This window comes from Rhinatrema bivittatum, chromosome 4 (assembly GCF_901001135.1).
Source record: "Rhinatrema bivittatum chromosome 4, aRhiBiv1.1, whole genome shotgun sequence".
Classification (NCBI taxonomy): domain Eukaryota; kingdom Metazoa; phylum Chordata; class Amphibia; order Gymnophiona; family Rhinatrematidae; genus Rhinatrema; species Rhinatrema bivittatum.
This window is the reverse complement of record NC_042618.1, coordinates 39,675,636-39,703,431: the sequence shown is the minus strand read 5'-3', so window position 1 is coordinate 39,703,431 and position 27,796 is coordinate 39,675,636. Positions and strand designations below refer to the sequence as shown.

The following is a 27,796-nucleotide window of genomic DNA, read 5'->3' as shown; positions in this document are numbered from 1 at the left end:
GAAGACCAAAGCCCCCTGGGCCAATCTGATATAAGATGGATAGCTCATCACCCAGAGGCTTTGCCCATAGTGATCTGCAGGCTACAGTGTGGCATCCTCCGAGGCAAGGGCCTGTCTAGATTGAATCCATTTATCTACGAGAGCCAAGAATCTTTAACCTCCCTGGTTCAGGCTCCGCTGAAACGGTAGATCTGCTCTGAATGAGGACCAATTGGACATGAACCAATACTGCCTGGTTGTCGTATGAAACCTGGCCCATGGAACTCTCTATGGCAGACAGCATGAGTTCCAACATCAGAAAGCAAAGACTAGCAGAGTCCACTTCCAGTGCGCTGATGTGCCAAAAACTTTCAGCATAACTGTGACACACCCTTTGGTAACCTAATTCCAAACAGATACAGAATCTCTGTAAAGGCCCTACTTACCAAAATGTGGTAGCATGCTAACATGTTATACAAGATAATACCATTTTGATTTGTATCCTGTATTACCACATTTTAGTGCATACTGCATTTAGCAATTATAGCCCTAAGTAAGAGAGATCCTGTGAAAGATCCACAGAAATCTTGTCCCCTTGATAACCCACCTGTGCTTTTGCAACAAGAAAATTGTTTTGTTTTGGACCCTTGCAGCACTCCAGGAGCAAACAACAAAAGAATAGATGCCCAAGAAAGTCTTTGCCAATTCTTTAATAGATGGAGATGTATAATGTTAGTTAAAATTGCCCGACTCAGGCCGAGTTTCGCCACATTCCAGTGGCTGCCTCAGGGGCTTAAATTTGAACACACTGAAAGATTCACAATAGAATTCAAATTGCCATCCGCAGTATGGACATATCTTATGTGTACTCCAGGAGCATCCAGCCCCTCACAAACATATTAATCAGGTGCTGAAAAATAAATAGTCCCTGCATCCTAAGGTTAGCAATCAGTTATTAACATATCTTAGTGAACGTTCTAGGGCTTGAAGTAAGGTCAAGTGGAAGAGCCCAGACACAGGGCAGCCGGAATGTGCAGGTCTGCATCTTGAAGGGCCAAATACCAGAGAATAAACGTATCTGCACAAACCTTTTCAGCTCTTTTTAGATTCTGAAGAGGCTTGAAGGATGACTCAGAACCAACATCAAGAAATATTCTTTCACTGAGAGGATGGTGGATGCCTGGAATGCCCTTCCGGAGGAGGTGGTGAAGACGAAAATGGTGAAAAATTTCAAAGGGGCATGGGATAAACACTGCAGATCCCTAAAGGCTAGAGGACAGAAATGAGGAAAAGAGGGCATGGGGGTAACTTGCTGGTGTGGTGGTTACTACCCTTAACCAATAAGCCTTTATACTGTTGATGCAACTCCATTATTGCTCTCTGCTTCAACAGCAGGGGGAAAAGAGGAAAAAGGAATTAGTTTCAGACAGCAACCAACAAGGACATAAATTTAACGGTCTGGGAAAACAAATAAGCATGGGGGTAACTTACTGATACGGCTGTAACTACCCTTAACCAATAAGCCTTAGACTTGTGATGCAACATTGCTCTCTGCTTCAATGGCAAGAGGTAATGGGGAATTGGACTCAGACAGCAACCAACAAGGGCACTGACTTTGACAGTTTGGGATACTAAGTGTGGGGGTGACCTGCATGGCTCAGCAGATGCTACCATAAGCTTGCTGGGCAGACTGGATGGACCGTTTGGTCCTTTTCTGCCATCATTTCTATATTTATGAAGTTTCTGGACTTATTTGGGACTACAGAGTTGTAATAATTCCCCATTTTCCTTTCCATCACAGGGACATGTACCCTGGGGTCCACAATCTCACAAGCTGATTCAGAATTTATCACAGTGCTGCAGCCTAACCTTTTTCTTGGAGCATTCTTGACTTCATAAAGAAGTCTCTCAAAAGGCTTGAGAATTCTATGAAGTTACTCTTTGAATTGACATCCAAACACCTGATTTATTTTTCCACGTTGAAAAACAGATCTTCAGACTCATGCTGGCTGAGAAAGCTATTTTTGGGAGTTAGAACTTGCTCCTCTGCTATAAAAGCCTCCATTTCCTCATGGTTTACTTCTCAAAAGGAACTACAATAGCTGGATCTTGTACAGCTGGGGAAACAAAAAGGCTGTCATCCCCCCCAAAAAAGTTTTATTAGGAAAGCTCAAGGGAACAACTCGGGTCTAGATTTTTCCTCCGGCAGGAAGGTCTCCTTTCCTTCAAAAAATTCAGGAAACATCAAAAGAGATCTCAAATAATGGCTCCAAGAAGTGTTTACAAACTAGATTTTTGTCTACAAGTTTCTTCTTACTTGCTACTCTTAAGGCCATAGCTTTGAAAGAGAGAGCGAGACTGAATCCTACACCACATCTGCCAAGCCATAGGTGTAGGTTAGCTATGGCAATTTTACCTTTCCTAAGTTTTACTTCCTTAATGTTTCTATAACTATTATGGCTCTAGACACATTTAGTAAATGCAGAGAGGACTGCCATGTAGTAAAAGGCTAGTAGTCTTATAGGTCTTTTATAGAGCTATCGTCATTCTCTTTTTGGTGGCATACTTCAATGCAACAATGCTCTGTACAGGGGCAATAGTTTAAGAGCATTAGCAGAATCCACATTAGGACCTTGACCCACAATTCCATTTTATCCTTATGTAGTTTGTTTAGTTTCACCAGGGCTGGCTTATTCAGATAGGCCTAACCCTTTATTAATAAGACCCTGATTAGTCAGGCATACAAGATATACCCTGCTACTCATATCCTTTGTGCCATAAAAACTGGGCTTATCTAGTTAATTGGGGGAGGGGTGTACAGCTACCTGTACTAGAGACAGGTTCTCTAAGCACATGTTGTCCAGAGGCTTTTTAAAAGAGCACAGCAGCAGATAAGCGAATTATTTTTTTTTATTTCCAAAGTCTGTTATTGAACTGAGGAACTCAGAACATTGGTTCTACTAGAAATTGGGGGTGCTGTTGAAAGTAACTTGAAACCAAAGTGTCCACTGTTTAATTTCCCTCCCACCCCTAGGCTTGTTCTTCTAACATAGTCCACCTGGATAAAGAATTAGAAACAAGAATTTAGAAATTTAACAATTCCTTAGGTTCTCCATCACAACAATTGAACAAAATGAGGACTATCCAATGTAACAATTGTGGAGCCTTTATTTTGCGGCAAACCATCTGGAAACTTAGGGCTTGCCCCATTTGTTCAGAACTCTCTTCCATGAGAGAGGAATTGGCTCACCTTAAAGCTGAATTAGCTGCAATAAAGAGAATATCAGAAATTAACAAGAAATCCACACCCACTCTACAGTATAATTCAGGAACTGTTTCACCATTACAGAGGAGAACTCAAAAGCCTATGAAAAAGTGGTTTACAGTGGGCACAGGTAGGACAAGACTTGTGACCCATAGACACTCAACCTTCACAAGTCTGAAGCCCATATGTGTCCCACCCCCCCACACTTACAAGTAGTGTACAGCAACCCAGGGACAAATGGATTATTGTGGGCTCTGGTAGAGTAAGACCTGTGATAAGGAGAGACACGCCCTCTCAAGTGACACAAATACAAAATGCCTTCTCTGTACTACATAATGAAGAAGCTAAAGTGAAGGAGACTGAAGAGGCATTTGACAAGAAGGAAGAAACCCAGTACATGCAAAAATTCCAAAATACAAACAATAACCATCAGACCAAGCTCATTGTGCTAGGAGACTATCAGAGGCACCAATTTGGGAACTCTTTTTGAAGGGAACACTATAGCCAAAAGCTTTCTGGGATCTTCAGCCGGTAAAAACGTTATTCAAATAGTCAATGCAATCAAAGAAGAAGGCAAGTACTTTGAAGTTGATATTATTCATCTGGGAACCAATGACCTTGCTAGAAACAGCATCCAAGTGGTACAGAGAGACTTCCAGTCTCTGGCGAAGCAGATTGGTCACATGGCAAAGACTATTGCCTTTTCAGAAGTCTTACCAGTTCATGGAAAGGGGAAAGAGAGACTAAGCAATATACATAAATTCAATGCATGGCTCAAAACTTGGTGCAGGGAACAAAGTTTTGGATATATTGGAGGCTGGGGCAATGTATGGAATAGAAAAGGTCTCTATGTCCAAGATGCCTTATATCTGTCTGTGGCAGAAAAAAGGATACTAAGGGATAAATTCAAATCCTTTGCATAAGGCATTTAAACTAAACAACAGGGGTGGCAGGAGGAGAGTGGAGCGTCACCGCCGAACAACAAAAGCAAATATAATAACAAAGAAGGATGAAGGGGATAACAAAGGTCAGCTGAATAAGGCAAAAACCAAGCCTAAGAAAAGCACTAATCAGATCAATCAAAACTGGAGTATTATGAGCACTAATGCTGGCAGTCTGGGCAATAAAATCCCAGACCTGCAGGCCTTAATGGTGGAGGCGGACTTGGTTGTTTTTCATGGAATCTCATGATTGGGATACGGTCATACCGGGTTATAACTTGCTAAGGAAGGCCAGAAAAGGGGGAGTAGCAGCTCTTTATGTCAAAAATAATATCCAAGCAACTGAACTGCAAGGATTTAGGGGTAGAGAAGCAGCATTATGGGCAGTTCTAAAAAAAGAAAAGAAAAGATGACTGTACATCCTTTTTTACCGGAGTGGTTTACAGGCCTTCAACTCAAACAGAAGAGTTAGACAGAGAGTCGATAGAAGACATACAAAAGTTGAGAAGGAAGGAAGATGTGTTGATTGTTGGAGATTTTAATTTGCCGGACGTGGACTGGAGAATCCCTTCTGCAGAATCTAACAGAAGTAGAGAGATAGTGGATGCCCTGCAAGGGGCTCTGTTCAAACAAATGGTTATGGAACCCACGAGGGAGGGAGCTATACTCAACCTAGTGCTCACTAATGGGGATAATGTCTCTAATGTCCGCGGGTGGGTGCCCACCTGAGCACCAAAGATCAACAAACGGTATAGTTTGATATCGCAAATAGGTTACGGAGAAGTCATATGAAGACCCGAGTTTTGCAGTTCAAAAATGCAGACTTTGCCGAAATGGGAAAATTCCTGGAGGTGGAACTTGAAAATGGGAGAGGTGGAACAACAGTGGGCCAAACTAAAAGGAGCAATTACAAAAACAACAAATCTGTATGTTAGAAAAGTAAACAAAAGTAAGAGAAATAAGAATCCAATCTGGTTCTCAAAGGAGGTGACTGATTTAATAAAAGCAAAAAAAAAGCAGCTTTTAAGAAATAAAAAAGAATCCCAAATAGTGGAACACAGGGAGGATTATCTGGCGAAACTGAGGGAGATGAAAAAAGTAATCAAGAAAGCAAAAAGTCAGGCAGAGGAAAGAATTGCCAAGGAGGTAAAGCAAGGTGACAAAACATTTTTCAGATACATCAGAGAAAGGAGAAATGTTCAATGGCTGGAGAGAGATGAAGAAATGGCAGAAATACTAAACAAATACTTCAGTGCTCACTAAGGAAGACCCTGGAAAAGGACTGTCACTTGTTAACGTAACTGTAGAAGAAGGTGGAGTAGACGAAACTCCATTTATGGAAGAGAATTTATGGGAAGAGCTAGGAAAACTGAAAGCAGAACAACAGAAAAAAAATATATTGTTGGCGAAACCGAAGCAGGTGATTGCAAAAATCTGAGGTAAGGGGATTAGGAGGAGTGGTAATAAATCGGTTATGAAGGAATTTGAATACATGAATATCTATGGTATATTTTTTGTGTGTGTTTATAGAGAATATCATAAGAAGAATAAGGGGAGAGATTAGTGATCCCGGTGTGGAGGAAGTAGAAGAGAAGATAGAAGCTGGAACGAATAAGCATTGAGAAGAAGGGGAATTGACATCATTAATGGAGAATGTGATCAAGAGAAACATGTTAAGTCTGTAGTTAAAAGAAACATGTAAAATCTTTTTGATGTAAAAATAATTGTTGGTATATTCCCTGAGGAAGCCTGATTTATGCGAAACAGATAGATTCCTAATTTGTTGGAATTTTGAATGAATGTATGAGTGTGTATGAAAAAAATGGGGGATGCTTTTTAAAATGTATTGTTTACATAAAAAAAACCTTTTTTGTATGAATAAAAAAATATTTTGCACATAGTGAATTGTGTTTCCTCGTGTGATGGTTGTAATAATTGATTAAGGAAACAAGATTTTACCTTCTGCGATATAGAAGCTGAGATTCAATGCCAAGAAGTGCAGAGTTGCGCATCTGGAGTGTGGAAATCGAAAAGAACTATATGTGTTAGGGGGTGAAGTGCTGATGTGCACAGAAAAGGAGAGACTTTGGGGTGATAGTGTCTAACGACCTGAAGTCGGCGAAGCAATGTGACAGGGCGATACCTAAAGCCATAAGAATGCTGGGCTATATAGAGAGAAGAACATCTAGTAAGAAAAGGGAAATAATTCCCTTGTATAGGTCACTGGTGAGGTCTCACCTGGAGTACTGTGTTCAGTTCTGGAGACCATATCTCAAAAGGGATAGACAGGATAGAGGCAGTCCAAAGAAGGGTGACCAAAATGGTGGGTGGTCTCCATCGAATGCCTTATGAGGAGAGGTTGAAGAACCTGAATATGTATACCCTGGAGGAGAGGTGCAGGGGTGATATGATACAGACCTTCAGAAACTTGAAAGGTTTTAATAATTCATGGTCAATTTAATAGAACTAGGGGTCACGATTTGAAATTCCAGGGAGGAAGACTTAGACCATTGTCAGAAAATATTTCTTCATGGAGAGGGTAGTGGATGCCTGGAATGACCTTCCGGAGTAAATGGTGAAGACAAACTGTGAAGGATTTCAAAGGGGCATGGGATAAACACTGTGGATCACTAAAGGCTAGAGGATGGGAAACAATGAAAAAAAAGCATAGGGTAGTGGGCCTGGGGGCAACCTGCACGGAGCAGCAGTTGCTAGCCTTAACAGAATCATGGGGTGATCTGCATGGAGCAGCATTTACTGCCGTGGGAAGTTTGCTGAGCAGACTGGATGGACCATTTGGTCTTTTTCTGCCGTTGTTTCTATGTTAGCAAAGATCCTTAAGACTATTAGTCTCCAAATAATCATTTTCCAGACTGAAGGCCATACTGGCTTTACACTTGTGAGAACTTACTAAGGAACTGAGCCCCATGAGCCTGGCTGCTTCTCCTTGGACCAGCTGAGATCAGGGATGTTGCAAAGCCAGTGATTAAAAGTCCTCAATGGCAGGTAGCCACAGCCTTTGCACAACTATAACATGTACTGGCCAAACTCAGGATGCATGAGAACTGGATACAGTGAAGAAGTCATGTTTTGTAGTCTCTGGCCAAGGAATGTTGCTGTGATGGACAGATCAGATGAAAGGGGGCTAAAATAAATTGGAGTTAGCCCTTAGGTATCTGCAAATGAAGGTTCATGGCACTATAGTCCAGTAGAGGCTGTCTCCATTTGACCTGTAAACTCAGAGGAGGAGGAGGAAACTGCTGGGTCAAAAAGAGCCCAGCCCTTTCTACAGATGGTGGCACCAGTTCATCATCCACATCATAAGAACATGCCATACTAGGTCAGAGCATGGGTCCATCAAGCCCAGCATCCTGTTTCCAACAGTGGCCAATCCAGGCCATAAGAACCTGGCAAGTACCCAAAAATGAAGTCTATTCCATGCTACTGATGCTAGTAATAGCAGTAGCTATTTTCTAAGTCAACGTAATTAATAGCAGGGAATGGACTTCTCCAACAACTTATCCAATCCTTTTTTAAACCTAGCTACACTAACTGCACTAACCACATCCCCTGGCAATAAATTCCAGAATTTAATTGTGCACTGAGTGAAAAAGAACTTTCTCCAATTAGTTTTAACTGTGCCACATGCTAACTTCATCGAGTGCCCCCTAGTCCTTCTGTTATCCAAAAGAGTAAATAACCGATTCACATTTACCCATTCTAGACCTCTCATGATTTTAAACACCTCTATCATATCCCCCCCTCAGCCGTCTCTTTTCCAAGCTGAACAGTCCTAACCTCTTTAGTCTTTCCTCACAGGGGAGCTGTTCTATCCCCTTTATCATTTTGGTCGCCCTTCTCTGTACCTTCTCCATCGAAACTATATCTTTTTTGAGATGCGGCGACCAGAATTGTACACAGTATTCAAGGTGCAGTCTCACCATGGAGCGATACAGAGGCATTATGACATTTTCCATTTTATTCACCATTCCCTTTCTAATTCCCAACATTCTGTTTGCTTTTTTGACTGCGGCAGCACACTGAACAGACAATTTCAATGTATTATTCACTGTGAAGCCTAGAGCTCTTTCTTGGGTGGTAGCTCATAATATGGAACCTAACATTGTGTAACAATAACATGGGTTATTTTTCCCTATATGCATCACTTTGCACTTATCCACATTAAATTATATCTGCCATTTGGATGTCCAATCTTCCAATCTTGCAAGGTCCTCCTGCAATGTATTGTAATCCGCTTCTGATTACTCTGAATAATTTTGTATCATCTGCAAATTTGATTACCTCACTCACTGAATTCCTTTCCAGATTATTTATAAATATATTGAAAAGCACGGGTCCCAGTACAGATCCCTGAGGCACTCCACTGCCCACTCTCCTCCACTGAGAAAATTGTCCATTTAATCCTACTCTCTGATCCTGTCTTTTAGCCAGTTTCTAATCCACGAAAGGATATCGCCACCTATCCCGTGACTTTTTACTTTTCCTAGAAGCCTCTCATGAGGAACTTTGTCAATGCCTTCTGAAGATCCAAATACACCACATCTACCAGTTCACCATTATCTACATGTTTATTAACCCCTTCAAAAAAGTGAAGCAGATTTGTGAGGCAAGACTTGCCTTGGATAAAGCCATACTGACTTTGTTCCATTAAACCATGTCTTTCTATATGTTCTGTGATTTTGGTATTTAGAACACTTTCTACATCCTTAGAAGATTCCCTGACAATGAGGGGCAGGACCATCAGAAGTAGCAGGTAAGCTTGCTCAGGGGCAGGGCTCCAGCACTTCATAACAGCCACTGCAGTAGCGGTGGAAGAGCTATAAATCCTTAGACTAACAGACACATTATTGAGGGAGGACCCATGCTGGCTGTCCACATCATTGGAGGGGGAACTTCCCCATCCTCCTTGACTGATCATAGCAACCACAGGCCTAAGGAGGGACACAAACTCCTCAGTGACTCTGATGCCAGAATCAAGGGACACTATTTTGCTTTGCCAGAAGAGTCTTGAGAACAACAGGATCTTTCTTATACATCTGGTTGAGCAACTGTACCACCTGCTGACTTATGTATATCATCGCAAGCACTCCATAAATTCAATCTATTATTCTACCTCTCAGAAGCTATCATTAGTCTTTCCCATTTAAGAAACCATCTTCACATAGCAGGCTAAAGGACCCAATATCAGAAGCTTAAAGTCTGATCTCATAAACCATGCAGCATACTTGCCCCAGCCCCAAGGGATAATAGTGTGTGGGAACCCCAATCATGCAAGCATTATACAAAGGTATGTCCCAGAGTCCTCTAAAACCACGATTCTCAACTGGTGTGTCGCCAAGCAGCAGCAGGGTGTGTCGCGTGCTACCGGTCTCCCGCTGCTCTTCCCCCCTCTTCCTTCACCGAGCGAGAGGCAGGCTATCTTCCATTGCTGCCGTTGCCGCCCGGGCTATCAGCACATTCAAGCCTGGATGGGAACGGCAGCAGTGTCATTGGAAGCTGGCAACTGCGGCTGGGCCTTTTCTTCTTCCTGCACCTGCCCCCACCCTGGCCCGGAACAGGAAGTGATGTGCAGTGGGGTGCACGGGAAGAAGAAAGAGCCATGCTGCATGAAAAAGTAGTTGGGATTCTTCTTTCTTGGCCTGCGGGGGCTAGAGGAGGAGGCTGCTGCAGCTACCATTTGTGCTTTGGGGGGGGGGGGGGGGCAGGAAACGAGAGAGAGACAGCCAGCCAGTCTAAGTGAGAGAATGTGCATGTGTAACTGTGACTGAGAGCCTATGTGTAAGTGAGAGCATTTCATTGAGTTCATCTATGTAAAGTGTGTGAGAAAGAGCATGTGTGTGATTGAAAGAAACTGTTCAGAGAGGTGATGTGCGTGTATAGGAGAGACAATGAAAGTGACTGGTCAGGGAGATGACTGGAGGGTGTGTGTGAGAGAGAGAAAGTGATTGTGGGAATGAGAAACCTGTGCATGTGGAGAGAGCTAGCATAGGAGTGAGAAGCCTGGGTGTGTGTGAGACACAGCATGGGAGTGAGAAGCCTGTATATGTAAGATAGAACATGGGAGTGGGAAGCCTGTGTGTGTGTGTGCACATGAGAGAGAGAAACTGATCGGGAAGGTGACTGGTGTGTATGTAAGAGAAAGACTGTTCGGGAGATGTTTGTGAAAGACAGAAACTGGTCATGGGGGTATAACTGGTATGTGTGTGTGTGTGAGAGAGAGATAGAGAGACTGGTCATGGGCACTAAGGAAGAAGCCACAAGCAGCCGAGCATCAGCCAGCATTCAACATACTGTAAAGTCACAACAAATGCTGGATAAAAGTGATACAGTCCCAGGATTCAAATGGGTTTATATGTCCAAAATTCTTTATTCAAAAGGCAGCAACTCCACTGTATATAATCAACATTATTTTGCGTGTGAAAGATAATGTTGATTATATACAGTGGAGTTGCCGCCTTTTGAATAAAGAATTTTGGACATATAAACCCATTTGAATCCTGGGACTGTATCACTTTTATCCAGCATTTGTTGTGACTTTACACTAAGGAAGAAGACCATGAGTACAGAGCTTCAGCCTCTACTGCTTCTGGTGTGTGCTAGTGGCCTGCATGGAGAAGGAGTAGGAGAGCTGCTAGAGGGGGTTAGTAAAGGTGGCTTTTTAAGTTTATTTTTCTTGATTGACTGCCATTTTAATTACTGAATATTATGTGATGTGTCTGCTGTTTTGAAATATTTTATTGGTGTTTGGAGAATTTTAAATAATTTTTATGAGTTTTTAATTGTTAGATATTATTCTGTTAATAGTTGTTGTGAAACATTTATTCTGCTTATTAGTATAGTTATACAATTATTTCTGTGTTGGGATCTATAGCTGCTTGGCTAGTTCTGTTTTCCTAATAGGAGGTGTATTGGTGTTTAGGGCCTGATTTAATATTTGTAGTGTTGTCTTTTCATAGGTAGGGTTGTTACTGTTCGAGTGCATTCCATAATACAAGTGTAACTGTGTGCGGATTAGTTTATGTGCATTACTGCAGATCCTGGGAGTATGTTAGGTCGGTTCTGTGTATATGACTGAGGAGAGGTATTTTACTGTATCAGTCTTATTTGTATTTTCTCAAGAGGACATGCATTAGTGAAAAACTGCTGTCTTTTCATAAGTAGGGCTATTGAGCCTGGTAGTTGGAGTTTGTGTTGCTGTTACTGAGATGACCCTAGAACCAGAATATATATTTTGTAAGGTGAGTTGTACGGGGAATGTCATAATTCTGCTTTACATCCATAACTGTGGGTCAGGGGGGTTCCTGTGGATGCAAACTGTACTTTTATATTTAGCCCTATGATGGTCATGTGTTCAGTGTGTCACGCATGTGAGAACCATCTGTCGGGTGTGACCCAACAAAAAAAAGGTTGAGAACCACTGCTCTAAGACTCTCTTGTTTATCAGAGAACTTATGTATGGCCTACCCTATACACGGGAACCAAGAGTTGGGTCTAGGGAGCTGAACCTGATGTCCTGCTTTAACCAAGAAGTAATGTAGGAGGCTCAGATCCAAGAGAAAGAACTTGCAAAGAACTGGTCAAATGCATAACTCACTTTCCTTGGCAAATTATGGTAACTCCCATTTACTTGGATTAAGAAAAAAGTTATAATTTGTTTTACCCATATTATCAGGTCAATTTTCAATAAGGCACAGGGAGGGTACTTTTCAAAGGGACTTCTGTAGGTAAAACACTGTTTTACGTGTAGAAATGGCCTTTTACATAACTACCCATCTGATATTCCGGTACACTAACACAAGTAGGCTGTGTTTGCACATAAGTTTACCCGAACTGAGTGCAGGCATCCCTGGGAGGAGGGGGGGGGGTGGAACTTGTGAAGATCATGTGATTATGTGGATAAAAAGCTCACACGTACTTCCAATAGTCTCAAATGAGTGTAATGTATGTGTGTTGACCATGTTTTTAGATTTTTTAAATTTTCATGTACACATACAGTTTTCTTTCTCAACCAAGTTATGCCCCTGGGAATCTCTTTTCTTGCTGCTAAAATAATACATTGTAAAATTGTGTGCAAACTTTTATCTGGATGAAAATCCATAAGCAGATTCATTCATTCTACCTGCATATAACCCCCGTTTTAAGAGACCTACACTGGCTTCCAATAAAGTGGAGGGGTACATTTAGGTTGCTAATTATTGTGTATATAAATGTATTCATAATTTCTTATCATGTGTACTAAGAGATCTTATAAGATCTTATATTCCAGCACGTTCTTTGCAATCCATGAATTCGCAATTGTTAGAGTTGCCACCAGTCAAGAAGTTTAGGTTGGCTAGAACTAGAGGGCATGTGTTTTCTGTTGTTGCTCCTAGCGAGTAGAATAAACTCCCTTTGGAAGTTGTTGCAGGATTTTAAAATTTTTAGAAAAGCATTGAAGGCAGAATTTTATGAAGTTGCTTTTGGTTGAGGTGTGGGATCCAGCTTTTTTTTTTTTGCTTTTTAACAATTGCTACAAACTAAAAAAAACCTATTTTTTTTATTTATTAGGTTTTTATATACTGTCATTTAGACTAGCCATCACAACGGTTTACAAACATTTCATACAAAAAAAATCCAATAAAAATATAAATAAACATAAGATGAAATATAACCATAAACAGAGGTAGTAAAAACATTTTTGGTTTCTGTCTGATAATATTTTATGTCATTTGTCTATGTTAACTTTTATCTATTTTATGATTGTTACTTTGTAATCCGCGCCGAACATCTAATGGAGGTAGCAAAATATAAGTATTTTTAAGTAAATAATAAATAAAAAAAATGTTTTACCTTCGTAGTTCCCAATTACATCTTTGAAAATGTATCCACAAGTCCTAACCCACAAGACGTCTTGCTGCCCAAAAATAGTCATATATCGGTAAGATTGGACCGGTATACTCCATACCTGCCTCCTCCCCAATAATTTGTTTTGAGATGTGTAGAAAGCACTCCAATTCCATGCAGCACACACTCTCTCTCCTCCTCCACTGCCTATCCCAGTTCAGTCCTCTTTTCCTATGTTCCCCTTTTTACACAGATGAAAAATTAGAAGGACAAAGGCATTGCAAAGAACTTCAAAACAGAAGAAAATCCCTGGCCTCTGTTTGCAAAACCTGGGGACACTGAGATCACTCACTCAGTACGTTTGTTTTTCTTCACTACCAGAAGCATCAGTGGGGTCTGATCAGGTTTCAAGGTAGCATTGCTTCCAAGTTTCCAAGGCTGCTGTGGCAGTCTCCCTCCCCACCTCCACTGGAGCCCAGAAGCAGCACTCTGCAGGAACTGCTGCAGCTTTCCACGTCCGAGATCAGCATGGGTGAGAAGTTCCACTGGAGGAGAATACAAAGCACTATGATGCAACTTTCAGTCAATGCTGGTCTCAATTATGCTCCAAGAGTAATAGTGCACAAAGGTCATAACTGTTGAGAAGCGTAACAGGAAAGGTACTTTTCATCTAATGAAGAAAACCGCTTCAATACCCAAGGGCCATATTCTAATAAATGAAAAGAATTAAACTGTCTATCTGGTGGTTCCATTCTGGAAAAAGAAGGACCCTTAGGTTCTACGCAGTGTCCCCAGACTCCTGTGATTCTGCAACCCCCAGATGAAACCATATAATTAGCTGGTTGCCTCAATTTGTGTAAACAAACTTGAAGCTCCTTCATGCTAATTCAATAATCTGAAGGAAGCTACCTGCAAGACTCATTCAACAGCTTTCTGTATCATCCACCTGCAACTAATCTCTCTGCTTCATGTTCCAGCCTTTTCCCTCCCAGAGACTTGCAGAGAACAGGAGAGGAGGGGGTGAGGCTGAAGATGCAGAAGGCAAGAGCCAAGCAACACTGCTCCCTAATCCAGATCCTCTAAACAGAGCAGGAGAGGAGGGGGTGAGGCTGAAGATGCAAGCAGGCAAGAGCCAAGCAACACTGCTCCCTAATCCAGATCCTCTAAACAGAATAGGAGAGGAGGGGGTGAAGTTTGAATAGACAGAGCCAGCAGTCTGTGTTCAATCCCTTAAAAATCTCTTTTTAAATCAAATCACAAGACAATATTAATGTAATTCCTGGACGGAGCGATGAACTTTAGAAAAAATTCATCTTTATACAGAGCACCTGCATAAACTACCAACCATACAACTGTTGACAAGGTCTGCAGCTGCTCCTGTCCCACAGCTGGCAAAGTTAGAATTCATTTCAATTAACAGCATGACGAACTCTGTTGATGCGGTGCACAGCTTCAACATACATAAGCTTATGTACTTAGAAAAATGTAAAAAGGATGGCTGCATTGTATTTCAATCCAAACCAAATGTGACATTTCACAGTTAAAGGTTTGTAACCAATATGTCTTTGCTTGAAAAATACTTGATTGCTGTACATAGGAAATTTTGTATTTGTGTATAGTTTACATGTGAATCTTTATGTAAAATTGTGTAAACATCCACATAAGAGCCACAGAATTTTGAAAAATTTGCCGCAGAATTTGTGAACGTTTGCTGCAGAATCTTGAAACATCTGCCACAGGAAACTGAAGGCCATGGTTATATACAATCCTTTTCTATGACTTGCAAGAACTATTTGCTTAGGTTTCAATGATATTTTCACACACACACTTAATGAACCTAATGGAGGCTGTATTCTTTCCTCTGACATTATTATGCAAATTCAAACATAATGATGGTGGAAGGACTTTTCCGGGTCCCCAGTCATATTAAATTGTCACGGTATCCCTAACATGAGGCTCTACTTGTCTGCAAAGTATTTGTGTGTGTGCATGTAGGAGGCTCTTAACAAATCATAATTTGTGCATCTGGGCATCTCTGGCTGGGAGGACACAGTTGTCACTGCACCATCTCTCTCTGGGGACTTCTCCTATTATAAGGCATAAAAAAATTATCAGTCAATTAGCTTGATCTCTGTACTCTCTTTTTCAGAGAGAGAGCGACTCGTGGCATCACCCACACCAACTTAAGGTTTAGAGATACCATGAGAAAGTGAACTTTAAAAGCAATCTCGGTCAATTGAAATTTTAGCAAATAGAATTTTAACTTATTAAAAAATGCCTTATTTCCACAATAAACATGTCAACGGGCATTCTGAGATTAAGAGTCTGTGCTTCTAGTCAGATGTTCTGAGCCAAATGCAAGAATCTCCAGCAATGGTTGATTACCCGAGAAAGCTTACTGCCAAACACACAATCACTATTAGGAAATGGAAAAATAATTTCCAAAATAAACAAAACACAATAGTTTGACTAGACAGCCAGATTCAGCAGGGCTTCAACTCATTTTCATGCAGGCTATATGGTGCTACCATTAGGTCTTCTAATATCTAAAACAAAGAGTACATGGAAAGCATAATAGGAATCTTGAACATGGGCAATTCCCCTTTGCCCTTCTGAAAGGAAGGGTTCCTTTATTTACTCGGAATGCAAACTTCTTTCAGGATCATGCCCAAAAACAAACAAAGAAAAAAAGACCAAAACGTTTTGAAAAGCACAGTGTCAAACACCAGGTATTCCACTGGCCACATATGATAATCTATACAGAAATAGCTCCACAAATACATTTACGGTAAATGCGCCATGCGTGGGTGCTTACAGCTCGTGTGTACCCAAGTTTGAAATTTAGAGCTTTTTACAAAGTATAATGAAATTAAATGTCTGTTCAAACCATGGGAGAAAGTTGCAGAATTTGTTTTAATGCTTTGGAAGTTAAGGTTCTAGTACACAGGAGAAAGCTGCACTACAGCACTGGCACACTATCTTGAGTGATTTGGTTTCTGATCTCAAAGAAAGCAGAAGGAAACCTTGGTGGTAGATGACCTGACAATCTGCAAAAAATGCATACTTTTCTTTAATGCCTGTTCATTTTCCATTTTCTAGCTTAATTTCAAATTGCAGTGTATCCATTAAAAATGATATATTTAGTAAAAGCACAGTACTAGGAATGGTTGTAGGTGAAGTCTTATACTTTAAAGGAGAGTGGAGTCAATTTTCACACTGAGCATACAATCTTTTTAAAAACATTTTTTATATTTTTGATTTATTAATATCTGTACAGTAAAGGTGCTTTTAGAATGGTTTCCTGTCACTCACTACTTTAGTTTCTTTGCATTTCCTGATGCAATGGCTTCTGGGTACAAACAAGGAGTCAGTACTGTGCTCTGTGCACTTACTGGCCTTGTCTACAGATTATGAGGCTTTATTATTATTTTGAAAAATGATCCCTATCTGAAGTAGATGCAGCCACTAAAAAATGATTTCACTTCTCCCAAACTCACTGTGAAATGCCATGATTAAAAAAGTGAAGTGCTTGCATACAATTTCTAACACCAGCAAATCTATGTGATGAACACTACTGATGAAGCAGCATGCTGACATCACTGAGAATGGTGTATCCTGGGATACGGCTTAGCACCAGTAGAGCAATGCTTACAAGCAAAAGGAAAGTTAAACAAACAAAAAAAATACACAACACACTAGGCCAGTATAAAGCAACACCATTGCTCTTTGCAACGTATACTAGGAAAGGAACACATTTTACCATATGGAGATCATTTTCAAAAGGTTTTATGCACGTAAATGGGCTTTCAAAAATTTACTATAACGCCTTTGAAAATTCACTCCACAGAACTGAATTTTCAAAAGGTTTTACAAGTGTAAATAGGATTTTGAAAATTGCTACAATATATCACATATAACTCCTTTGAAAATTCACTCCTATGGGAATGATTCTTCCCCTTTAAACAGCATGAAGGCTCCTTGCCACACCCTTAGAAAGGCCATCCATAACGAAGATGTTAAAGTCACCAGGGCCAAGGACAGCCAGTCTCATCTGCTAATATCCAACCTTGTCAGCTTTGTAACATCTTACCTCGCTTCTCAAAAGGCTTTTAACACTACAGTTATGAGGGCATGAAACTACAACGGATGGACACTCCATTTCTTCATGTTTCTACACAGAAAGAGAAAAAAAAATACCCCTTCATTAAATTATTATTATATTACTATTTTAGTTAATTTAATACCACCATCTAAGAAATCTCAAGACTCAAGTTTGGTCAAACTGCTAATATACACCTGATATAAAACTGCCATATACCAAGAATGATATATGGCTCTGTTATATGCCAGATATCAGGTGGTGATATGTGGCAATAATATAACATTACCATATATTACCAAGCCAACATTTTCTGGTGATGACATAAAAATACATTAGCATGCCACTTTTGGCTTAAAACATTAAAACATGACTACCATTTTTGTAAAACTGAAAAGCTTTAAAAACAAAAAACTGTGGTTCGTCTTTTCACATATTAATATTTGTCCTGTTCCTTATTCCAAGCACAGTAGGAGATATTACCGCTGTAAAAAAGGAAACTGAAGTCCCTAGAATTATTCAGACCCTTATAAGTCAGCTATAAGGAAGAGAAATCAGGGACTACCAGTCAATAGACTGTACTTCAAATCAAAGGGAGAAGCTAATTCTGATTGAAGGGGGAAGGTGAACAGTAGCTAAAATTAGTGTGACCACGCTATTCTGTATTTCTCAACACTTTGTTAAAAAACTCACAATTGATTACTACGATTGTAATTACCTAGCATACTCTGTAAATTATAAATTCATTATTTAAACTCTGTAGGATTCTGAAAAGGTATAATGTATGTTGATTTATGTCTTATAAACAGAGATACTACCAATAAGAGATCAAATCTAGTTTGGCTGCAAGACTAGCAAGGGTGAATGCAAGCAGATAAATTAAGATCTGCACTGCTGCTTATTCATGAAGGTTCTTCAGCAGTTTGAAGCACATGTCCAAACATCTAAAAATTGTGCTGATCCTAGCACCAACAGCAAGCAAACACAAAAGGGATGTAATTAGTTTCTGTGACAAAGAAGAAAGAGCATGCAAGACCAAACTTCTGAGAGAATGATTGTCAAGCAGGAAGTTAATATTAAAAGGTTATTATTACTGGTAAGGAGGCTCTGTAAGAACTATGACATTTTAATAAAATGATAATCAAATTGGATTAATTACCTCTCATGCACTCATTCCTCTCAGCTTCCCACACCCTCTTCCCCATTCCTTTTCCTTACCTTCCCTCCCCTTCCAATACCTGCAGTTTCCCCCACCCCATCAGAGCAGTAGGAACTCCTTCCTCTCTGCTGCTCTCCACACCTCTGGCAACATCACTGGCACAGAACACTGTGACTTGTGGTTATTGCTTTCCAAATTCACATGGCAATACCAACAGTCTTTTTTAGATAATTCTGTTTATGGTTGATCATTAAGATCCCCCTTATTGTTCAGATTTTATTTAATTCAAGAGAAAAAAATTAAGTTTAAAAGTTTTTTTTTTTTTAAGTACTTCTTAAATTAGCCACCACTCAACTATTGTGAAGCTAATTAAACCTGGGTAATGCAGTGCCGATCATCAACAGATCATCACACTGGTAGAGTAACTCCGAACCTAGTCAACTGCTGGGCCATACCTAGCCAGTTGGATTTCCAGAATATCCACAATGACTATGTATCAGACAGATTTTCATAGAATGGAGGCACTACATATAAATCTATCTCGTGCATATTCATTATGGCTATCCTGAAACCCCAACTAGCTAGGTATGTCCCACGGACGGGGTCAAGAACCACTGCACTGGTGCGTATAAGTGTGAATACCACAGGAAAAGAGAACCCACGAAGGGCGTTTCAAAATTTGGGAGGTGGGAGAGAAGTGGCTATAATAAAAGATATACATTTATTTCACAAAAATGTGAAAATGTGGCTGTTAGCTCTGAATCCGAGGGATAGATACGGAGCTTGCCCTTCCGTTTTGCAGGCATCTTAGCAGAAGAAAATTTGCGGTATCGGAGCTCAGCGTTTACACGTCTGCCTACGCCGCCATCTTTGGAGTCAGGTGAGATTTTTGATAGTTGATGAGAAATCCCAGAGAGTGTAGGAGATTGATAGTGAGTTTGATAGCGTCAAGAGCTCCTTGCTTGGATTGGCTCTTGATGAGCCAGTCGTCCAGATAAGGAAAGACGTGTATACTTTTCTTGCGTAGATGGGCCGCCGCCACTGCTAGGCACTTTGTAAATACACGGGGTGCCAAGGCAAGTCCGAAAGGCAGGACCCGGTACTGAAAGTTTTGATGTGGGGATATTGGAATGTGAGCGTAAGCATCTTGAAGATCCAGAGAACAGAGCCAATCTCCTTTTTGCAGAAGGGGAAGCATGGTGCCCAAGGACACCATCTTGGATTTTTCTTTTCGTAGAAATTTGTTGAGATTGCAGAGGTCTAAGATGGGGCAGAGGCTGCCTGATTTCTTTGGAATGAGAAAGTAGCGGGGGTAGAACCCTCTGCCCTGCTGTGCTCGAGGGACAGGTTCCATGGCCCTGGCGCCTAGAGGGGTAGACAGTTCTGACTCTAGAAGACCTGTGTGATCTTCTTGCATCCACAGAGGGTTGGGTGGTAAGTCCGGGGGTACCATGAGGAAGTTTAGATGGTATCCGTGGGTTATGATAGATATAACCCATTGGTCTGTGGTTATGTTGAGCCAGTTGGTGATGAAGTGGCGAATTCGACCTCCTACTGGCAAATCTGATTTTGGTTTTATGGAGCGACTGCTGTTCTATGGATATGTTTCAAAATCCAGAGGCCCGGCCTGTTTGTGGTGGTGGCTGAGGCCTGGATGTCTTGGCCCGTCGAGGATGTATTTTCTGAGACTGTCTAGTTGGCCTCACGCAAGATGCAGGTGGGGAGTATCTGCGTGGGCGATAAAATTGTTTTCTAGGGTCCCTTCTAGTGGATCTTCTTGCAGAAGAAGGGGTCTCTGTTATCACTGTAGAGAATTGCCGCAGGGTCTCATTATGGTCTTTTAATTGAGCCACTGCATCTTGTTGCCGAATAGGTTTTCACAGCTACATGGCAAATCGGTGAGTTTGTCTTGGACTTCAGGTCTCAAGTCAGCGCATGCAGGCGCTGATTCCCGTCGCCTGCATGCGAGGCGCTGATTCCTGTCGCCTGCATGCGAGAAACTGTTTCAAAGGAGCATGAACCTCATGTTTGCCTGCCTCAAGGCCTTTATGTAGTATGGAGTTGAGACTTTCTTGTTGCTGTTGGGGAAGAGTCGGCTATTCCCTGAACCTGCTTCCAGAGATTTCTTTGATACTGTGTCATGTAAAGTTGGTATGCAGCTATGCGTGACACTAGCATAGAACCTTGAAACATCTTCGACCTAAGATGTCAAGGAATTTTTGGTCCTTGCCAGGAGGTGTTGAAGAGTGTGGTCACAGTCTTCTGGCCTTCTTTTGTGCAGATTCAACTACCACCGACTGATGGGGCAGTTGTGGTTTTTGGAAACCAGGAATATGATGGACAAGATAAATTGCATCTGTCCTCTTATTCACAGGCTGAACAGCACAAGGATGCTCCCAGAGATGATGTTGCAGATCTACTAGCACTTTGTGTACTGGTATAGCCATCACTTCTTTTGGTGCATCCACAAATTGGAGAACCTCTAATGTTCTGTGGCGTGTGTCCTCCTCTGTAATAAGTTCAAAGGGAATTCTCTGACATCTCCCTAATAAAATTGGCAAAGGAGAGATCCTCTGGGGGAGATTTTCTCCTTTCTTCTGGAGGAGATGGTTCTGATAAGATATCCTCCATGGATGTGTCGGTGTCAACATCTTCCCATGTATCAGAAAAGGTCTCTTGTTGAGATCCTGAAGGAGGGAAGAAGATTGTTATGGGAGGATGGATTGGCACAGATGGGTCCTTTGAAGGCCTCGATGGAAGATGCGGTGGCACCAATGTGGGTTTCGGTGGCACCAGAGGCATTGATGGAAAACGAGGGGCTCTCGGTCCCGAGAGCCCTGATGGACCAGCATCGGTGACAGAGGACTGGAATCCGTGCCTTCGTCGTCTGAGGACCCCAGAATGGGAATTGGGGATTTCAGAGGCTTTGTAGGTTGCTTTGGCATCGGTAGCCTGGGTTGTATTGGAAGGGCACTGATGAGTGTAATTAGCCTGGTTAGCAACGGTGCAAATATCAATGGCTCCGGTGTCGGTATGGGGGCCGGCATAGATGGCTGTAGGTCTCGGAGAGCATCAAGCACTGCCTGGCAGATGAAACCGTCCAGTTCCTCCCTGAAAGCTGTTGTAGATATCGCAGCTACAGGGGGTGGCAGGCTAGGTGCTACTGGCACCTCCACAGGGACTTGTGGGGCTCAGTACCAGGCACCGATATCAGTGAGGATCGCCTTGGTTTTTCGGGAGGAGAGGGTGTTAGAGGCTCCTTTACCCGTGTCTTCTTTGCAAGTGGCTCGATAGCAATTGAAGCTGATGCGGGGTTGGTGCTAGCACTGGGAGTTGACTCGTGTCGTTGTCTGGTCTGGTCTTTCCCTAGCACCGAGGTAGATGATGTGGATGCCTTAGACGGAGTCAGTGATGGAGGGTCACCGCTGCCCTGGTGCTCCCGGCAAGGTTTTATGACTAACTTTTTCGATGGTCCTACCAGTGACGATTGGGTGGACGTCAATGGAGTCAACTTGATTTTGAACAGAGTCTCCATCTTGTCGAAGCGAGCCCGCCTACCCTTCGGAGTCATCTGGGCACAACTTGGGCAGTTAGACACATCGTGTGATGAGCTGAGGCACAGCATACAGACATCATGTGGGTCGGTAATCGACATGGTTTGGGGGCACTCCAGACATTTTCGGAAACCTGCTGCCATAATGGTAAATGTTGAGGCCCAAAAACGGTTGATGGCCTGCGGACACCAAAAAAGGTGGGAGCAGGAATCGACCGGGAATAGTGAACTTACCGAACGATGGAAAAACACTATCCCGATGGGAGACCCCTATGAGGGAATGTTTTTTGAAGTAAAATATTAATTTTTTTCTGTGAGGAAAATTGTGTGAGAAATTCTCACAGAGCTCCTAACTGCGAAGTAAACTGCAGCGCGGAAAAAAAAAGAGACTGAAGTGAGACCCCTGTGGCTGCAGGGATCATGGCATGCTGGGCATGCTCAGTGTGCCAGTCAAAAGTTCTAGAAACTTTGACAGAAAAGTTTTCTGTGATAGGGCTCCATCCAGTGATATCACCCAAATGTGAGGATTACCATCCTGCTTGTCCTGGGAGAGCTGGCAGTCACAAACAACACTGAAGATGAATAACAGAGCCAGCGGTCTGCAACACAATGAATTCTCCCTTCTGTTGCATTTCTTTATAAGGAGATGGTCCACTGTGATAAGTTCATGGGTTCTCCCTTGGTTTTAAAAATTTTGAAAAAGACCGGTGGGGCTTTCAATGCTTTCCTAGCTCATCTTTTGGCCATTTGAATATTCTCCATGTCTGCACTGCCAGCTCCGTGGATGCTGGTATGCCACACAACTTGTTTGTTAACATAGGTGTGCCTTGGGCTTGAAAAGGTTGGGAAACATTGCTCTAACTTTCCCAGCCCTACTCTACAGCATGTTATAGAGTTCCCTTGCACTGTGTCAGACAACTTATAGTAGCTAGCTCCCAAAAATTAACCTGGAAGACAATAAACAGAAAAAGCAGAAGCCATGGGGGTCAATTTTAAGACCTGTGTGCGCGGTTCCTGGCATGTGCACATGGATGCGCCGATTTTATAACATGCGTTTGCCAGCACATGCATATTATAAAATCCAATGGCCACGTACGTGCGGTGACATGATCGGCTGGTCCCCAGTTCCATCCCAGTCCGCTCCAATTAAGGAGCGGATTAGAAGGGAACTTTCCTATCCCTAAACCTACTCTTCCTACCTTTTCCCCTCTCCACCCCGACCAATAAATCTATCCTAGCTATCCCTTTTTTTTTTGTTTTTCAGCTTACTTCATGCCCAGAGTTGAAGAATGCTGCACCCGTCAGCCGGCTGGCAAGTCATCCGAACAGTCCAAATTGGCGCTGTCCTAGCCCTCCCCATCCCTTTTGCAGGGCCCGGCACTTCTGCGCATAACAGGGGTTATATGCGTGGACAGGCTTGTTCTAAAATGCACATGGCATGTGCAAGTCCCGGTCACATGCGTAACTCCCAGTTTTTACATGCATAGCCCTTTTAAAATTGGGCCGATAATGTTTTAGAGTGCTCTAAAGCCCCAGATCTGATTTTAGTAAAACATGAAGAAAGTATACCTGTAGTTCAATAATTGGAACGTGACTCTTGCAGTATTTACATGTCGTTTCTCGATATTTACAGGACTTTTCAATGTGGTCAGACAAGTCTTTTCTCAAAACTTTTTCTTTGCAGTCTGAACGAGGACATGTGAGCTCTTCAAACTGGCAGTCACTTTTTAAATGAACCTAAAAGAAATAATCTACAGGATTCAGTCTTCCTTTATCTTATCATTCTCATGTTATTCAAAGATTACTAACAAACATTTTTGTGAGCTTCACAATTCTTATTTTTTTTAAACTAAATATTTAATCTTAACACAGATTTTTTACATTTTTTTTTTTAATATTTTTTATGTAAGACTGTTTATTAATAAAGACAAAAACTTTTAACAATCATGACTCTGAAGCATGTCAAACTACAGAAAACAGTGTTAAGATTTACTTGTTTTCCTCCTGCTCCATCCAACTTTATAAAAGTAATGTAAAACAAGCAATATAATCATAAATTTATATAGAAATCAAACAGCTACTATCAGATCAACAGCAGGAAATGCAAAGAAAATGGAAATTAAAACAAGTGGATTAAGACATAATGCAATGAGGTGGGCACCTCACGCAAAGACAGCCCTAGGATAGTGAGAAGTTGGTCAGCTAAAGCTGTAGAAGGCACTGTGAGAACAAAGACAGATTAGCTCTAAATAACAATTGTGAAAGTTTGACAGACAGGAGGCTTTGGAACTGGTAGTTTATTTTTTTTTTTTTTTAGAGGTTTTATAAACCATCATTCCATGTGAAAATCACTAGGTCACCCCAGTTTACAGTGTTGATATTCACTAATTAAGGTATATACCACGAAGCACAAACTTGATTACAGCAATATCATAACAGCAATATCATTCACAATTATAGGTGACTAGACAAAGGGGAACAACACGTATTGATTATTCGTAGAGGTGTAGTACTCGGACTATTTATTTATTTAATTTTTAGTTTTATATACTGTCATTCGGTAATGCCATCACAACGGTTTACATATTTCAACAGGGGATATTAGGATTAGGAATGAAGGGGATGGTAAAGACTTTGCAAACTATCAGATTTTTTTTTTTCATGGGGGTCATTCTGAAGGGGGTTGTTATTTATATAATATCGGTTTGAGATCTCAGGCAGATTGATTACATAATCTCTTAACAAAACAAACTGGTTATTTTGTACTATAAGCATTTTGGAACAGCCAAATTTTCAGGTCTTGTTTGAATTTCTTTTTGTCTGTTGTAGTTCTTCTGGCATAGAGTTCCATAGCTATAGATAGCGCTTTATCTCTTGTTTGCGACAAGTGGGAGGTTTGTAATGTTGGGATAGAGAGGAGACCTTTATTTTGTGATCTCAGAATTCGTTGTGGTTTGTGTTGTTTAAGTGATACTCCAAGCAGGTCATTGTTATTATTGTTAATGTTACTGAATATGATCGTTAATGTTTTATATTGTATTCTAAATTGTATTGGTAGCCAGTGTAGGAGTGATATGATCGCATTTGTCTTGTGCATTTTGCAGGAGTTGTAGTTGTTTTATGTGACAAGCATCCTGTTTCCAACAGTGGCCAATCCAAGCTGGCCAGTACCCAAAACACTAAGCAGATCCCATGCTACTGACACCAGTAATAGCAGTGGCATGTAGATGTTGAATAGTGTAGTCGATAGAGATGATCCCTGTGGCATGCCAGTATTACATTGGAAGGTGTCAGAAATCTGGTCATCAAATTCTTGGAATGTTCTCTCGTCTAGTTCTAGTTCTGGAAAGCTATAACCTAGAGCCAGTCTGAAGGCAGGAACTGACAGCAGGGAGAGAACAGTGGTTACTGGATCCAGCTGAACCAAATGAAGAGTTTATACATGGAAAACAGAATCTCCCTAGCAAACAGACTTCAGAGGCAGAAGGCTGCAGGAAGGGGTAGCTGCCTGACCAAACCTGACCCCGATAAGTCAAGGGCTACCACCTCCATGGGAGATATCCTGATAAGCAAACTGAGGAAGTCCTACTTAAAGACCACCTCTTTGAGAGTGCTTTTAAAGCCAAAGACCCTGACCCTTCCTGATCTTGACCATCTCACATTAAACATGTTTTACTATAATACTATAGAAATTACTAGAAATTGTCTTCTCTGTGTGACTCAACTAGATTGAAAGGTCAAAGATGCAGGAACAGTTTCTTTTTTACATCTCTGTACAGCGCTCCATGTGTCTTGTAGTGCTACAGAAATGTTAAGTAATAGTTGTAGAAATCTGCTGCCAAGGTTAGACATTGTAAAAGGCTACAATAGATAGGAGGAAGGCTGCTGCCAGGCTTAAGTCAAGCTAGATAGGAAATGCCTGTTTTAAAGTTTACTTTGGCTTCTCTTCATTGTATATAAATGTCTTGCAGTTGCAGGGCATGAAGTTGTGTTATTGTTTGTGAAGCAACAGGTGCTATGAGAAAATACAGTAAATGCAAATGATTGGCTGTATGCTGTTCACACTTTTATTCAATTTATATAGTGAATGTTTAATCTCAGAAGCTCTGGAAGATCAGAAAGACAAACATCAATGGTATAAATGTAACAGGTGATTTGCTGATGATACAAGTGACACCTAAAAAAGAAGCCCTGCAAGAGATGATAAATAGATTTACGCATATTCTGTAACGCCCATAGAATGAGCTTGAATATTACAATGACAAAAATGATCAGCAAAAAGAATATCAATGCTATAGAAATATTTGCTGATGAAATACTGGTACAAGTTCAAGAATATGAATATTTAGGTAGCTAGATCACAGAAGGTGGACCATGACCAACAGAAGTGAAAATAAGATTTGGAAAAACAAAAAATGACTAAGACTATATGGAGTTTTGTTAGCAGAAACAGATTTAAAACGAAAAAATTGCTTCTTAGTGCATACAACTTCTGAGTAGTAGGATACGGAAGTGAAACATGGACTTTATAGCAAAGAGATCATAAAAATATACATGTATTTGAAATGTGTGTTAGAAGAATTCTGAAGAATAGCTGGATGGACATGATCTCAGATTAAAGAGTGCAAGACATGATGGGAGGTGGAACATCCTCAGAAGGTGGCCAAAAGGATAACTAAACTTGTTGGTTATGTATTCAGATACTGGAGGGCATGAAAGAGGACAAAAGAACCAGGAAAGCAGAGACCAAATCTGGGGCAATTGCATAAAAAAATGGCGTGGAGGAGTAGCCAAGTGATTAGAAGAGCAGGCTGCAAACCAAGAAAACCAGGGGTCAAATCCCATGTCTTCCACTGATGCGCCTTGTGACCTTAGGCAAGTTAGTTACCCTCTATTACCTCAGGTACAAACTTAGGGGGTCATTTTCAAAGGCTTATCACGTGCGATAGCATGCTGGGGGCGGAGTCGGGGCGGCGAGGGGAGGAGTTGGCGATGTCTTCGCTGGCGGCAATAAGGTTAGTAACCTTATCGTTGCCAGTGGCTCGCCGAATAGCATCACCTTTCACGGTGGCGCTATTCGGTGCGAAAGACTTAGGGAAATTCTCTGCTTATCTTTGGGATAAGTAGCATGGAATGTATCGACCTTTGGGATCCTGCCAGCTACTTGTGTCCTGGATTGGCCACTGGTGAAAACAGGATTTTAGGCTTGATGGATCAAGCCTAAAATCTGACCCAGTATGGCAAATCTTACCAGTATGGCAAGATTGACCCAGTATGGCAAAACTGACCCAGTATGGCAAATCTTATGTTCTTTTTTTAAAGCAATCTTTGAAAAGTTTTTTCATAAGCACATTAAATGAATACTGACTTACACATCTATGTGTTGTAAGACATTTAAAATCAGTATATTCCCTTTTTGAATCTTACCAGTATGGCAAGATCTTACCAGTATGGCAAATCTGACCCAGTATGGCAAAACTGACCCAGTATGGCAAATCTTATGTTCTTTTTTTAAAGCAATCTTTGAAAAGTTTTTTCATAAGCACATTAAATGAATACTGACTTACACATCTATGTGTTGTAAGACATTTAAAATCAGTATATTCCCTTTTTGAATGGGGCAAATGAATCGGTGTAGCCTACCTGTCAGTTCCATCTCTTAGAACAGCTTTGCTTGTTTGTGCAAGTGTGACAGCTTTATCTTGCTGTTTACTCATATTATAGAACACATTGCCAGCTGAAGTCCGATCTGCCAAAGACTTTGGCTGTTTCAGAAAAACTGGTCAAGACTTGGCTGTTTGCACTAGCCTTTGGTGTTGAATGTCCTGCTTAGACAAATGATTGTTATGCTACATCATTTTTAGTATGAATCATTGTTTTATTTCCTAGGAGTTTGTAATAACAGCCTTTATTTGCTGAATGCAATTTGTGTCTATTTGGCAGTTAGAACTCTACG

The 27,796-nt window shown here is 41.2% G+C and overlaps 1 protein-coding gene across 2 annotated transcripts in view; it reads right to left on the bottom strand.

Moving 5' to 3' along the window:
- TRAF3 (TNF receptor associated factor 3) overlaps positions 1–27,796 on the bottom strand; it is a 233,393-nt gene that overhangs the window by 47,311 nt on the left and 158,286 nt on the right. For both annotated transcript variants that reach the window (XM_029597994.1, XM_029597993.1), the window contains exons 5-6: positions 23,410–23,577; positions 17,120–17,200 (exon numbers count right to left, since the gene is read on the bottom strand). In XM_029597994.1, the coding sequence (XP_029453854.1) occupies positions 17,120–17,200; positions 23,410–23,577 (249 nt within the window). The remainder of the gene's footprint in view (positions 1–17,119; positions 17,201–23,409; positions 23,578–27,796) is intronic.